Raw genomic sequence first — 16,932 nt, 5'->3', positions numbered from 1 at the left:
CACATCTTCTTTGCTCAGTTAGATATTTATAATTCTTTTACCATCTAAGTTACTTTAGTTTAAATTTACATTTAGCATTTAATTATTATTTTAGTTTTGTGTAATTTTTGTTATAAGTAAGGGTTTTGTATGATAGTTACTGTTTGGTTAGTTCTAACTTTAGCTGATGGTATATTATTTGTTATTTATACTTTCTATCACTGGTTATGTTTGTTTGTAAGTTCCTTTTTCTTTACTACAAGACACTTCTAACTGACGATTACATCTGAGTCAAATTTTGTTATTGTTAACTGGGTAACTTGTCATTCTCATGTTCTTCAGGGGAAGTTTTACTTTTGCATTTTTTGCCTTATTGGTTTTTTGAGTGGACTTATAAGTTCAATATTTAAGTGTCTTTTATCTCTTACATTCTTTTTGTAGTTTTATACTTTGTGTTGCTTATTGTTTTATACATTAGATCATACTTCATAGTTTATTCAAGTTTGTTACTTTATGTACATTTTAGACTCTACAAATTTCTAGGTTTTGTTAGTTTCTTAGTAATGAGTACTTTCTCTAAATATGTTAATGTGTAATTTTGGTGACACTTCATGACAGTTCCATGAGCTCTGTCTGAAGGTTTCTGCTTTTAGTTCTGTTCCCTCCATCTACTTTCTGATCTCCTTCATTCCTTTCAGTATTGTACCTCTTCCAGTCATCTTGCCTGGAACTACTTGTTAATAATCACGGTTGCAGGGCAAGCATGTTCGACGACAGGTTTTATATCCCGCGACCCATAATTTAGGAGTGGAGCACTCTATCAGATGTACTATGCAAAGGTGCTATCAAACAGGTAGTACCCACTCAACTGTGGTTTTACTCCCATCCAATTTTTGTCCTTCAAAAAATGGAAAATTGGAGATCTGTCACAGATATTTTCTGGTTGAACTATTATCTAGAACCACCTCGCTTTTCTGTGGAGTCCTACTTCTCAGTTCAATTGTTTACTCCTGGGGCTCTGGATGACCAAATCATTATCACAAATGTCTATCTTCATATACCAACTGCTCCAGTGTTATGTTTTTTCTTTATTTCATCCAGAAGGCCATATCTTCCAGTTCCAAGTGCTGCTGTTTAGTCCTTCTTGTGTTTTGTTGAATGGTATGCTCTTTTGCCAATTATTTTCAATAGTTGGGTCTTGGACTCTCCTTTTTATGGATAAGTGGTTCCTGGTTGACTCTTCCTGTGCCCTATAAGTTACTCAGTATTTTATTGGGTGGGGACTTTTCTTTAATTTCCATCTTTGTCAGGCCCAGCCTTCTCCACTTTGTATCAAGAATATGGATTGGGCAGTCTCATTGGACCTACTCTCACTTTTCCATCCCTAGGATCAGGGCAGACATTGCTTGGTGACCTAAGAGAGAGGTGATTGGAGTCCTATCTGTTTACTGATGCTTCCTAGTGGGTTGGAGGTAAGGCTTTCCTTGAATCCCAAGAAATTTCTAGTTGATGGTTTATTGAGGAAGCTAATCTCTCTTTTCAATATCTTGGAACTTTTGGAAGTTTATCAGACTCTTTATCATTTTCTTCTATTTCTGAGGAGACAGATGGTTATGGTTCATTGTGACTATTCTACCGTTGTTGGCTATATCAAGCAAGGAAGAACAAAATCCAAATTTCTGGATTTTCAGAATCAGAATCTTTTTCACTTCACCCATGAGCACTATATGGTGACCTTGGTGTGTTCCATTCCCATGATTATGAATCTCATGACCAACTGCTTATCTTGACCAACTGGTTCTCCCTATGGAGTAATCCTTTTTTCCATGGATATTTCAATGATTGTGTTGTCAAATGGGAACATTGTATGTATATAGGTGTTTGACACTCATTAGAATGCCAAAATTATTTCCTTTTGGATTTTGGTTCCACACCCTTCAGCCCTGAGAGTTGATGTGTTCAGTCAGGATTGGAAGAGTTTTCACCCATATTCTTACCCTCCTATGCAGAGTCTTTTTCCTTACCCAGATCACTTCTTGTTGTGCTTGTTCATTGCTCTGTATTGGCCTATTTGAATGTTATTCCCTCTGCTCTGACCCTTACTAGAGCATGATCCCCTATCCTTACCTCTTTTCCACTCTTTTCTCCAACAACTGTGATCATAAATAGTTCATTCCAACATCACCAAACTCCATCTTCATGTTGTGATTTTTGTCTAGTCCCTTACCACAGCTCAGGGACCCATCCCTTGTGTAGCATCTTTACTTTCCTGTTCCATTCAACCTTTCTTCTTGTCTGTGTACCATAGGTAGTAGTCTACCTTCAGACCTTAGTCTGTTTACTGTAGATTCTACCACTTCCATCCTTCAGTACCTTATCTTTCCCAATTCTTCACCTGGTTGTTAGTTCAGGGTTTGTCCACATCAACTGTTTCTAGTTGTAGGGCTGCTCTGTTGAACACCTTATGATTCACCCATTTCCAGAAAGCTTTCTTCTTCCTTGTTCTTTCTCTTATTTTTCATCTTATCTGACCTCCATGTCTCCTTGTTTTGCCATGGTGAATCTCAGTTTTATCCTTTAAGCTCTATTCTGTTTCACCATTTGAACCCATTGCTGTGTGTTCCTTGTACCATTTTTCCCTTAAGTTTTTTTTTCTCCTCCTTACTTGTGATAATCATCTTTCTGATATTTATGCCATGGATGCTTCCCACATCATTTCTCATTCCTCTTGTGTTATTCTCTATCATGATCAGGCCTTCCTTCCATAGACTTCTACTGCATCAACATATGGTCTGACCTTTCTTCCTTTTCATTTCCAACTGCTTACTTTTCATTTTCGACTGCACTCTTATTTGATTTTGGAAAGACATCTTTATTTGGTTTGTTCCCTGAAATGTTATGTAGCTTATACTACTTCCTTTCATTTTATTATTCCTATCTAGTTGTTCCAAGTATTCCGTTTTTGTAATGTTACCTGTCTCTTATTGGACTCATTGGTTGAGTTCCTTACTTCATATAACTGGCATATTTTGACTTAGCTATGGATAGATGCTGTCTACGCAAGTTTCTTTACACTCAGTCCACTCTCAACACACACACACTCATTTCCTAATTTTACTGTATCTTTAGCTCCTCAAATTTGCCAACCTTTGGAAGAGATTGTCTAGGCTGGAATGTGGGCAACTCCTAACACATTTGTTGCATATTATCTGCACAACTTGGCTGTGTCTTCCTCCTTGGTGATTCTTCATATGTCTGTTTACCTTTGACTGGGGTAAGCCAACATATTGCTTTTAATGTGTAATTTTTTTTGATACATTTCATATTTCATGATCTCAATGGTGGTAGATTTTGCCTAGTCAGGTATGCTTCATATTATATTTGCAGTAGCATAGGTAGTTCTGTATTGCTTACAGCTGAGATGGGGTGTTTCTCTAAGACTATCAACAGTTTGTCCTGTGGTGTGTGTATCTTTATATATATATTGTTTTTTTAAAATTAAAAGTCACTAATTTGATGGACCTCATAAGTAAATACATTGGAATCTATCTGCTTTTCCAAATATGGTGTTGCAAACACCCATTGCACTCTCTTTGGCTTGTCATTCCTCTAGACTCCCCAGCACATATTTCTAACAGAGCATGGGAGTCTTTACCACTTTCAGCTCCAAGTCGCTGGAGTAGTAGACTGTGGAGACTGCCTCCTTAGTGAGTTTTGAAAAGCAAAAGGTTTCTAGTCCATGTGTACCCAGTTGCCATGAAGAGGGCGAAAATTATACCATATAATTCAGTATTCAAGGTGTTTTCCCTGGATGTTTTTGCCTAGAAAGACTGCACTTAATGATTGAAAATTTCTTATGCAAGGTGCTTCCTCTGGATATTTTCTCTTAAGATGGACTGAAATTTTCATAAGCTGATGTATTCTAAGGTGATTCCCCTGTATGTTTTTGCATGTGTAGACCACACTAATCCAAATAAAAAATACTATGTATTGAAGGTACTTCTTTGGATGTTTTCTTTGCCTTGGCAGATCAAACACTATACCACACAGACGTGCTTTCTATTTTATATTCTTGCACACCTGTTTGTTCAGTGTGGTTGCTTTAAGCTTTATTAGATATGTCTGCACCTTCATTGCTTCTCCACCTTTGCAATGTGGGATTCCAACTTTAGATGAGAGTAAGTAAGCCTGTTTCAGAAGTTAACATTTTCTTACACCGAAAATGTATTTTCTCCACTCACACACTTCCTACCCTTTTGCCCCACTAATATACAAGTGTTTCTGGTTTGTACCTGCCAATTCTTGAAAGTGAGAATTGTTCCAGAATAGTAGAAGGAACTAGCTATGCTGGTGTAAATTGGAGAGTATGACTGATGGAGGGTAGTCAAATGATCAGAACATTATGAAATAGTAAAAACTGATGGGGTATAAAAAACTGGTGTGCTGTCAGCAAAATATTTTAACAATGCTTAGAGGTCAGTCCAGAATAGAGATAGCTTTGAGTCAGAGAGGTAAGTATCTATTGAAAATGCATTTTTATTGTAAGAAAATGTTTACTTGTACATATAAAATGTTTATGTGCAGATATATGTACACACATGTACATACTTAAAGCCAAAAGATAATGTTTATGATAGCAATATTTTTCCAATATAAAGTTTAGCTACATACATTAGGTGTAAATTTTTGTATTACAGACGAGGGCTTTTGTTTGGATTGTGGAACTCCCACCTCTACATAGGAAACATACTGGGTGCCTACTTGGCAGGACTTTATGTTGAAGTTAACTGGGGATATTCATTTATTATCCCTGGAGCAATTATTGGCATTGCAGGCTTTTTAATATTTCTTTTCCTTGTACCTGGTAGGTATATTTTTTATAATCTTTAGTGATATGTTTTATTGGTTTTCTTTTGAACTTTCAGTTTATAATGAACTAAACAAAACACTGCTAGAAACAGAATAAAACAAAAACAATTTATTGTAACAACTGAAATATATAAAAAAGCTTTATTTCTTTATCACTTACAAAAAAACAGTTAGTAAGCCTGTGTCCAGTCAATACTAGATACAAACATTAATGAACAATACAACATAATTCTAAATGTGAGTAATTTCAATGAATATTAGAGGAATTATTAAAAAGAACCAGAGAAATGAAAACCTAATTCACCAGAGAATAACACAATGTTTCAAAATTAAACAGCTTCTCGATATCAAGAACAACATGTAGTAATACTTATCAATAAATATTTCTAACTATATCTCATGAACTAATTCATTTTCAAGATCAAGGAAGGGTTTTTAGAGTTAGTGGCCAGACTATGAGGTTATGTCTCATGTGATTAGCTGTTATCATAAATCTACTTCACCCTTCACAACATTAATATCTGTACATCACCACTATGGGAAGCTTGTGTCAGTTTTTTAATATATAAGCACTCAAAATCAACACACTTTACATAAAAGGTGAGTTAATGCTTTAATGTAACTAAAAATTCATAGCTGAATTAAATAATAGAAGGAATAATTAATTAATGGTAAACAAAACCATAACAAAATAAAAGTAGAACTTCCTATTTCAGAACATGTATATTTATTGCTGAAGTATAGAAAGTCAGGATTATAGATTATGGCTAACTTACTAAATGTTTAAACATTTTTAAAAACTATGTTTAACCTTAAACATATTGTATTTGTTAACTTATCATATTGCAAGAAACCATTCATGAGAAAGTAACGTTACTGTAGTTTTAGGTGCAAAGTACATAGTTTTTTATGTAACTTAATGCATATGTATAACAATACGAATATACAAATAGTTCATTCGTTAAATAAATAGGACATTTGAATAATTTCAGACCATTGTTAAAAGAGAAAAAAGATGATGTTTATAAGTAATGAATTAACTGATATATATATATATGCCATTACTAGTCTCATTATATTACTATATCCAATTTTGGCTAATTTGGATAAGACATGATGAGAATTTTAGCAAGATAAAAAGAGAATAATGATTTTGTCCACTTATGGTACAGTAACAACGAAGCTACTTATTTTTATATTTGTAATATTTTCATTTTAATTATAAATATGTCTAAAATGGTTAGATTTTTCTACTTCACAATAAACATATTTAAAACAGGATTTAATTTACTGCTCTAAATTTTTTTCATACTTGAAAATAATGACATTAATAAGTTTCAAACATTTTAACTTTTCATATTACACATATAATCATGTACTGCTTTCTCTATCGTCACAGATCCAGAAGATGTTGGATGTAAGCCTCCAATGTATCACCATGCAAGTTTTTTAGAGGTAGGAAAATAATGTATTGATAACCAATTAGTAGTTAACATCTGTAGAATGTTGGAGAATATTTTTTGAGAATTTAACAACATTAACTTTTCCAATGCTCTGTTTAGGAAGATATTACTTTTAATAAAATAATCAACTTATTTATATTATATAAAATTGCTTTGGATTTATAGTCATCAGTTGCATTTTCTTTCTGCTCTTAAGACCTGATGAGAACAAATTATTTGAAATATTGAGTATGCAGAGGTTTCCCCTTTGAATTTCTTTATCATATTTATTCTTATGCATGAAATATTATATTTTATTGAAAATTTTGGCATTGACATTACCTGTAGATAAAGACTGCTTCCTAATTTAAGTACCATTACAAAAAAAAATCTTGGTAAATAGTTTTATGCATCAGTTACAATAACTGCAGTTTCTTTTCATAATAGAGTCTTTGTGAATTAGATTTGAATATCTTAAATTTCAAGATCATGAGACTTGTAATTAAAACATAGAATAGAAAGTAAAATATAAAATATATGTTTTGCACGTGTTGGCTCACAGATAGAACAGGTGATGATAAATTTTATTATATAATGTACAGAACTAATACTCTTTTATGGGATTAATGGATCTAGATTTTAAAATCTATAGAGCAAAAATGAGCATTTTTGTTAAGCAAAATATTTTTAAGTATTTATAAATTTCAAACTTATGTCAGTAATGGGCACAGTGAACAAAAGAGAAAGCTGTAATTTTCATTTAAAACTATTTTTATAAAGCAGGCTGAATGGTTTAATTAATAATTTTAGGAAGAACAATGATATGTCAGAGAGAGGTTTTGTTTTTAAAAAAATCTTTAGTTTGTTTCTGGTTTACATCCTTCATATGTATATATAGATTGAGTACATTATATTAAAATGATTTTGAGTCTCACCATATTGTTACAATTCATGTCCTACCTGATGGATGTTTATCTTGGCAATAGTTTTGCAGCATAGTTTCCATTGCAAAAGAGTGCCATTAAGCTGTCATTTCTTCCCTGGTTGCTTTCCATAAGCCATCTAGTATATAATAACTTGACTGATATGCTGTTTTATTGAATAACATGAATATCTGTTTCATTCTCAAGCTGTTTGGGGTATGTTGTGATTGACTAGATATTATATATAAAAACAACTTAGGTACATGTGACTTGTGTCATTTTTCCAGATGGAAATTCTTTTTCTCTATGTTACATACATTTGCCTAGGTCACATGACTTTTGTATTTGTTGATTCTCATGTTACAAGATATTATACCCTTGCCTACCATGGGTGGGGTATCACTTATTGCAAGTCTTTGTCTGGATGGTTCTGGGGCCTCAAGTTGATCCATGTTTCTTTGTATTCCAGTGGCATTAAGTATAAGAAATATCAGCCAGATGGAAGTTCTAAATCCTGATCTAAATATATATTTATGATCTAAATGTAAGAATATTTTTCATTAGAAAGCTTATCAATTTTTGGGAACATTGCACAACCTAATGCCAATCAGTGTTAAAGAGTATTTATGATACACTCTGACTTTATATTGTTTGTTGCTGTCAAGTGCTTTACTTATTTGCATATTAAAATCATTTCAATACAACTCAGTCATTCCTTCATACATGTATATACACACTACTAGTATATACTCATTCCTCTTTACATGTTACTGGTATAAAACAGTCTGATATTATACATGTAAATACTTAAATTTTATAATGTTATCCTTGTGTGAGATTTATCTTACTGCACACAGAATTGTTGGCTTGTAAGAATGAAGAATATTTAAAAATGCTTAACAGTATATATTCAATTATTATTTATGTATTTTAAAAATTCAGAATTTACAATGATGACTGTGTATAAAATTAGAGGCACATACTTATTTACGAAGTCTTTAATTTAACTACTTCAAAGTGTTTATGTATTTACTTATAATTACATATTTTTCTATATAGTTAACAGAGGGAACTCCTCTAATATACCAGAATGAAAAAACAAACTCACAGTTACCTAATTCAAATAAAGAAGCCATCACTTTTTGGGAAGCTTTGAGGATACCAGTAAGTGTAGTATACTAAAGGCTGCTGATTTACTCACTGCCTGTATATTCTTTCACAAGGATCCATTTATATTCAAGTCATTAAAGTAGCTAAACTGAAGGTAACATTTTCTGTCTTCTTGTGCATGCACATAGGTATGTTTGAGGTAATAAATTATTCACATGATCTAAATTCAAAAGTGACAAATAATTTGGTATATGGTGCTTAAATGTAATTATGTCAAAAGTTAATAGTCTTGAGATGCTTCGGGTGAAAGTAAGTAAAAGTTCTCTTAGTAAGTTCTGTGTGCACTTGAAACTATATATTGAGAAGTTGTTCATAAAATTACCTTAAAACCTGTAATTTAATAAAAAAAATAGTTTGAAATGACGGTTTGTATATGCCAAAGCTTTTGCTTTATGAGGTTAGTTATACACTCTTCTAGGTGTTTCTGCACTCTGACACAACTTTTAACAAAAACGTCATTTAAAAGATCAACTAATGAAATAGGTTCTTCTAAAATGTTAAAGTTTTCTGTTTGTCAGTGGAAATTTTGAAGTTACTGTCAATTGTTCAGTAAACTAGATTACTAACAAGTCTGACTGTATATTCTTCTAATATAAAAGCATTGAAATAGAACTCCAGTAAATGCTGTCTTATAAGAAATTAATTCTTGATATTTCATTCTAATTTCTAAAGAAACCACTTCCATTTTACTTAAGGTTCTAAAGTTTCAACCTGAGTGACTATAGAAGGAAAGCAAAACATCAATCTTGTAATGGAAATGTGATGTAAAAATTTGAAATTAAGATACACTGTTCTAATCAAAGTTTTTATGTTAAATTGATAAGTAAGTTCTAGTTTATGTTGTTTTTAATGCTATGATGACCATCCAGTTTACTTCCTTATACATTTGTAAGATCTGTTATGAGTAAAACCTAACTGCTTAGTAGCAAACTGTAAAAAGATGATAAAGAAGTGCTTTTACAGAATCATTGTCACTTTCATGTTTCTGAAATACTTCAAATTTAATTTGTGTAAACATGCCTTCTTGTTTTGTAGGGTGTCGTGGAATTTTCATTATGCCTCTTCTTTGCTAAGCTAGTCAGTTATACGTTCCTCTTTTGGTTACCAAAATACATTTTTGCCTCAAGTAAGTGTAAGTTTCTGTTAATGTTACTATAATGGAAAATAACTGAACTTTTTAACATGTTTTTAACAATTAGTACATTCTCCTCTGCCATTTCTTTGTTGCTCTATAGTTCTGTTCCAACCTCCCCTGAGTCCACTCTTTAACATCATCTATATTTAAAACTTACTCCTTTCCCACTTCTCTTGTGATCCTATGGATGTTCTGTCTAAAAATGTGTCCACAATTCTTTAGCTTTCTATGTTTGATGGTATCTGTTATCATCCCTGCATTTTTCTCTTACTGCATTATTATCTTCATCAGCTGATTCATGTTTTCATCACAGTGACATTTTTCTGTTTTATAAATATTTTTATTGCTTTAAATGTAGCCCATATAGGTTTCATATATAAGTTATATAAGTAATTGTATTCAAAATCAAAAGATATTATAGTTTTGCATTCTGCCTTTTGTGTAATAAATCAGTACAATTGTCTCTGTTTGCACTCAGCAACATCAGGTTCACAAGAATCAGCCTACTTATCAGTACCATTTGACATTGGTGGAATTATTGGAGGAGTTCTTGCTGGATACATTGCTGACCAGACAGGTGCTAGTGCAGTAACTTGTGTTTCTCTTCTTGGAATGGCTGTGCCAACTGTAAGTTAATGTTGTTAGATTGTAAGATGATATGCTCAAGTCTTCAATGTAAAATGCATGATGTGAATGAATAATTAAGCTCTCAGATTGTTTTAAGTTTAAAACACTTATTCATGAATATTAAATAGAGACAAAGAATCATCAGTTTTGTAGATACCCCACATTTACAAGATATAAAGACCAAAGCTGCAGCATCAACAATACAGCTGGATAATATAACAATGTCATAGCAATAAAAAACAACAACAAATATAGATAATATACCAGCAATATAGTAATAAGTAGACAGATATGTCAAAGGAGTAGCATTAGTAAAATAAACAACATATTGGTGTTGTAGTATTGTAGAAGCAGATAGTACATATGCAAGTACCAAACCATAGCAATTTAAACACAAAACTGGAGTCAGGTAACTGGTATAAAAATATCAGTTGAAATATATAAAAAGTGTTCAGGAAATTGATAAATGTACAAGTATGATGAGACAGAAGTATGTGTTTTTTTTTTGTTTCAAGCAAAATGTATCATGCGGTGGTAATTCTGGAAAAAATTGTTGAAGTATCCCTTGGTAACACCACTGATGTTTAAACCAGAGTCAAGGACTTAACAGTTAACATTAACAGACTCTTTATTAAGCATTAAGTACAAACATCTAATTAAAACTAATTTGCATTGTGTGAGTTGTTAATGTAATATAAGTGAGGGTCAAAATGTACATGTCATAACCTTTTACAGCTATATTCAAAGTTTAATTAATATTATTATTTATTTAATTTATTACAAATATATTTGAATAAACTTAGCATTATCAAAACATAGGTTGTAATATTCTTCTCTGTATCATGTGATGCTTCTTTGCTTCAAATTGCTCATTTTAGTTATTTGTGTCTATTTAAGCTTTGGAATTTAATATAAATTGCACATTTATATTATAGATATTGCTCAGACATGATCTAAATTTATAGTTTGAAATCTTCTTGCTTCACTGAGATATAAACCTGAAAGTAAAATCCTGTCACATCATATTTTTAAAAAATGTCAGTAACTCTCACTGAAATTTGCTATTTGGAAAGATATTTTAATTTACTGTATTCCATATAAAGCTAACTCATCTGATGACAGTTTATGAACTATTCTGTCTGCAGTTTCATTCCTTGCTATTGCCAAATCACCTCAACCAACCAAGGAAACTATTTTTAAACCATTATAGCTTAATTAGAAATACAGTTAATAATAATACTATTTATAGGATATTGTATTCTTTGTGTTTGTTATTATTTTATGTTGCAAATTAAATATTTGAAACAAATAAAAATTCAGTAATATATTGACAATAATTTTACCAAAAAGTGGGGTTACGTTTTATTGACACTTCAAGACTGACTGCAAAAAAGTAAAGACACATAAATAACTACTAAATTTCTGGTTTTATATGCATATTTGTTATTTATTGCTATAAAAGTAATTGAAATGTGAAACTTTTCTCCACAAGGAATGTGCAGAAGCTAGTCATGCATGATGAGTTCAATACTTTGTTAATTGTAACTTGAACTATGCATTTACTAAGTGACTTAATACTTTATTATGCTAATTTAGCAGTTAGACATGGTTGAAATCAAATAAAGCAAATTAAATGAAAGTAGTTATGAAAAGGATTGAGTACTGAAAATTTTAGGATAAATAGTTATAGCTATCTCTTATTATATGCAATCATTCTAGAAAGAAAAGAGGATAATTTTTATTTTTTTCACAACGTTTCTTCTTGGAGATTGGTTACAGAATTATTCAGATTGACTGAGTCTGTATATAGGTAATGTCAGAATAGAGACAATGATTCATAAAATATAGTTTCGTTGAAAAACTTTTAGTATTCATTTATGAAGTGTTAGAAGTTATGTAAGATGAAAAAGTATTTTTTATTAGCATGGAAATCACTTTGCACTCATCCTAGTCTGAGTCAAACTGATTAAAGTAAATCCTGAAATGAATCTTTATCAGAAATACTTTATGAAGAATTCTTAGTTTTATACATAACACCTTGTAATATCTAACCAAAAACACTTGCAGTACCTTATTTAATACTGTGAAAATGCACTAGTTAAATTCAGAATTACAGTAAATATTAATTTTGCAGTTTAGTCTTTATGCAGTGGATCAACCCCATGCACTTAAGATTAAATCTGTCTAGTGGCCTTTCACTGCTATATTAATGTTTTAAATTATGAAAAATATGTAGGAAAGTCTGCAAAATGTAAGCAAAGCAATCAATATTTCATTCTACACAGACTATTTTTGTATGATGAAAGACCACAACTAATCAACTTAATAATAAGTCTGTCTTAATTTTAAAAGTCCAGTCTATAAAGCAAAGTTTGAATAGTTAAAACTACCAAAAACCTAGCTTTGGAAGCTACGCTTCTAACAAATAGTTACCCTTCAAAAGTCAAAATTACTTTGAAATAAGACCTTTCAAATACTTATACAACATTATTCTAAATGTAATTTAGAATCAAAAAAGGTATTGAAAACACAAAGTGATACCTTTTTTACAGATTCCTCTAAAACTAATAAAAATTAACATAGTCATTTTCCATAAAATTATTAAGTTATTCTTGGTATGGACCTCTATGGTTTTTATTGTACATTTCCAAATTAATTAGCAATAATGAAAGTGCAGTATTAAAATCTTAAATTTTTTTTTCATAATAAAAATCAACCCAAAGCTCAATCACATCATTCTCAAACTAGCAATGTGTGTGGATTATAATATTTCATTCTAAAAGAAAATATTTTATGTTCAAAGTACCATATATCAATATAGTACAATTTTAATATACACTGCTGGCCAAAATCTATAGGTCAATGAACATAAAGAAAAAATATGCATTTTGCATTGTTAGACTCAACCACATATTTGAGTAGAACTTCAAAAGATGAAATTAAGAAAAGGGAAAATAAAAATAAAATCTTTTTTATTATTTAATAGGGAAAATGTGAACACTATGAAATTAGCCTAAATACTAGCTGGTCAAAAGTTGTGCTAAATGTTATCAACGTAATCATATGCATCTGCATGTGTAGTGTATATATGCACGTGTGTAATTTTGCTTTTTTTAATGCAGCTTTTTTTGTATGAGGCCTTTGGAAGTGTCTGCATGTTTAGTAATGTAGGTAAGTGATCCTTATTTTCATTGTTTATTACTCCTCTAAAGCTGACAGTTTCACATGTGAAGACTCTGTATTGGGTATTTAATATAAAGGATCTGTATTGGGTATTTAATATAAAGGATCTGTATTGGGTATTTAATATAAAGGATCTGTAATGGCTATTTAATATAAAGGATCTGTAATGGCTATTTAATATAAAAGATCTGTAATGGCTATTTAATATAAAAGATCTGTAATGGGTATTTAATATAAAATATCTGTATTGGGTATTTAATATAAAAGATCTGTAATGGCTATTTAATATAAAATATCTGTATTGGGTATTTAATATAAAAGATCTGTAATGGCTATTTAAAGCCTGGAAGTTTTATGAGAATACTATGAATGATGTAACTTTTACTATAATAATTTGAGCCCCAAATGGCACAGCTGTATATGTGTAGACTCACACTGCTAAAAACCAGGTTTTGATACCTGTGGTGGGCTGAGCACAAAAAGCTGAGTGTGTGGCTTTGTACTTAATTCCAAATAAATTATTATTTGATCTAATTTTTGTCATACTTCAAAGGCATTCATAATTTTACAAGTAAAGAAGCAACACAGTAGCTCTTATCAAATAATGAAACCTACTCCATGATTAGTCAATTGGTAATTCAAATTGATACACTAGTGATAGATCTAAGAGTGTGGAAGCCAATAGACTAAATCATTTCCTATTTTTGCCAAACCAAATGCTAAGGCCCAGGAATCAAGCAATTAAGACTGAGCAATTATTGCATTATTCTCAAGACTAAAGGAGAATGTTTTATATCTAGTCAATAATACCCAAAGCTCCTTTTATCCAACCCATCACTGATGCTAGTGAACATGTTGGTAATTTATGAAACTCTCAGAATTTTTTATTCCCATTTCTTTTTAATATATTTGGCTCTTCTGTTAATAAAAGATAAAGGATATGCTATTTTATTGGTTTGTGAATTTATTGACTACAATGCTGAATAAATAGTACAAACAAAATATGTACAGAGAGATGAGTACATTCTATTGAAATGATTTTGAATATGAAAATCACAAATATAACAAAATTGTGACATTACTTGGCATTTTGTAGTTGGTGTGAAACCATAGAAACTTATCACTTCTAGGAAGGATGTTTAATAGCCCTTTTGAGCACAAAATATTCATACAAGGACATAAGTATATTAATATACTGATTCAGTATATTAAGTTCTAATATCAGTTCTAAGATCCATTATACTTCATAGCTTTGGAAAACAATGAAATTTGGATCAACTTGGAACACCAGGGCCATCCAGAAAGAGACCTGTAACAAGTTCTACTCCAGCCATGATGAATAAAAGTTTGGGGTTTTGTAACAGGTGGAAATCCAAAAACAACTAGAGGGGCACTCAGTATTGATCATATTCAGCCCTCAAAACATATTACAGTTAAGCCCATTGTTATTAACAGACACAGACCATTTTTGGCAGAAAAATGAGGATTAGTATTCTACAGAAGTCCACCAAGTTTGATCAACATCCAATCACTTTTTACTAAGTTATAGAGCAAAAATAATATTAAAGATTGGTCCCTGCATCAACAGATTGAAATTATTTTGAATTTTGACAACCTGGACCCTCCACAAACTAATTGCTTCTAAGTTGGTTCATAGTCCAAATGTATATGAACTGCTAATAAATACACACATGGGTGAAAACATAACCTACATAACCCAGAGGTGAATAATGAAACTTGTATTTATATTATTGCATATGAAGACATACTAGAAAGCCACTGCAAGCAAAACTTGTAGATTTCTGTGCAATTAGACATATGCTACTTCTTAATTGCTTATGTTGTAAAAGTACAAAAAATGGCCATTATCCCCTTCAAACTTTGTTTTCTGACCTGGATAATGAAATATAGAAATTAACCAATTTTCCATGTAAAAATTGGCAAATTTGCACATTTTCATTTACATAAGGTCTGAATAAGAAAACATATGAATCTAGATTTACATGTATCTATATTAGAGTTACACAAAAATGTTTAGAAGTGAGTAGTTTTTCGAGATTTGCAACTGTAAGCTAAATCACTTTCACGTATTAGCCCCCAAATATAGTCTCCCATTATGTTTTTGTTATACGCTCTTTAGTTGCGGCGTTCGAAGTCTAGTATATCTAGGTGGAAACGCTCACCTTGCTCCTCTGAGTACGCTTCATGTTCTTGAATTTATCAAGATGAGCGTCAAGGATATGGACTTTCAGGAACATCCTGCAGTCCATTTTGCTGGAGTTCTTCACCAGAGCTTCAACCAGTTCCACATAATTTTAGGCCTTGTGATTGCTCAAAAGCCCCAAACTACTGCGACAAAGCTGTACCAAGCTTTTTTTCCTTCCTAGTGAGCTTCTTGGGGAATTCTGTGCACTCCAGGATCTTCTTTATTTGTGGTCCAATGAAGACACCAGCCTTGATTTTTGCCTCAGACAGTTTAGGGAAGAAGTCTCGTAGGTATTTGAAGGATGCAGACTCCTTATCAAGAGCTTGACATATTGTTTCATAAGACCCAATTTTATGTGCAAGGGTAGGAACAACACCTTCTGGAGGTCCACTAGTGGCTCACACTTGACATTGTGCCTCCCCACAGAGAACTTTGTCCGTTGCTGCCAGTGATTCCTGTTGTAATGCGTTGCGGTGTTCCTTCTGTTCCAAAGAAAAAGATAACAGAGAAACTTGGTAAAGCCTCCTTGGAAACCTGTTAGAAATGAAACCATTTTGAAGTCTTCGATAACCTCCCAGCCATACTCATCATTCTTCAAGGCTTCTAGCAAGGTCTTGATACTGTTGTATTCCTCTTTGAAGTGTACCAATTGAACCAGAGGAAGAGACGGATACTTATTCCTGTTATGGAGCAGCACATCTTTGAGGATTCTGAATGAGCTATCAATGAAGAGGCACCACTTGTTCGAGTTAGAAGCAATTTTAATTACCTCACACAGACAGGATAAATTGTGGCAGAAGCAGATCCCATCTCGACGAGTGAAGTAGCTTGAAAAATGTCGGTGACGCTTCCTCTGACTTGGGACTTGCACACTTTCATATAACAAATCCCACTCCTTGAGCCTAGATGTCAAAATCTCGGCATTCGACATTGTTAGACCAAGACCTCTGATCAAGTCATTGAGGTCCCTTTGTGTGGTGTAGTATGGGTTTCTCTCATCAGCTGCAACTCTGAAATTGTAATATGGATCTTCAACGTCTACCTCCTCTTCTGATTGGCTGCTCTCTTCTGAGGATGGCTTTTTTCTCTCTAATGGAGCGGGTACAGGGAGCTCAGGGCAGTGTGGCACTAGGGCAATGGATGATGGAAGGTCCGGATACATGATAGCAGATGTATTCTTGTCAGCCCGACGTTTGGAAGGGACCACCATGCAGAAGTAGCAATTGCTTGAGTGGTAAGTGGGTTCATGCCAAATTTTTGGAAAAGCAAACTTCATGGCTCTCTTTTTCCCTCTGTACCATCCTGCAAAATAAAATTGTTATTATGAAGAATAAATTTATTTCATTCACAACTAATGTGTAAGAGGTTCATGCAAAATATTTTATATGTGATAATTTT

At 32.2% G+C, this 16,932-nt stretch overlaps 2 protein-coding genes across 5 annotated transcripts in view; one reads left to right on the top strand and one right to left on the bottom strand.

The window, feature by feature from the left end:
- LOC143225281 (glucose-6-phosphate exchanger SLC37A2-like) overlaps positions 1–16,932 on the top strand; it is a 41,373-nt gene that overhangs the window by 17,848 nt on the left and 6,593 nt on the right. For all 4 annotated transcript variants that reach the window (XM_076454390.1, XM_076454391.1, XM_076454388.1 and 1 more), the window contains exons 7-12: positions 4,677–4,843; positions 6,248–6,303; positions 8,273–8,377; positions 9,419–9,509; positions 9,997–10,145; positions 13,268–13,316. In XM_076454390.1, coding sequence (XP_076310505.1) covers positions 4,677–4,843; positions 6,248–6,303; positions 8,273–8,377; positions 9,419–9,509; positions 9,997–10,145; positions 13,268–13,316 — 617 coding nt within the window. The remainder of the gene's footprint in view (positions 1–4,676; positions 4,844–6,247; positions 6,304–8,272; positions 8,378–9,418; positions 9,510–9,996; positions 10,146–13,267; positions 13,317–16,932) is intronic.
- The window catches only part of LOC143225282 (upstream stimulatory factor-like), a 45,296-nt gene continuing 38,396 nt past the window's right edge, over positions 10,033–16,932 (bottom strand). Inside the window, exon 9 of the mRNA XM_076454394.1 lies at positions 10,033–10,143. The gene's annotated coding sequence lies outside the window, so the exon portion shown is untranslated. The remainder of the gene's footprint in view (positions 10,144–16,932) is intronic.

Source organism: Tachypleus tridentatus, chromosome 9, assembly GCF_004210375.1.
Source record: "Tachypleus tridentatus isolate NWPU-2018 chromosome 9, ASM421037v1, whole genome shotgun sequence".
NCBI classification, from domain to species: domain Eukaryota; kingdom Metazoa; phylum Arthropoda; class Merostomata; order Xiphosura; family Limulidae; genus Tachypleus; species Tachypleus tridentatus.
This window is presented reverse-complemented; position numbering and strand designations above follow the sequence as displayed.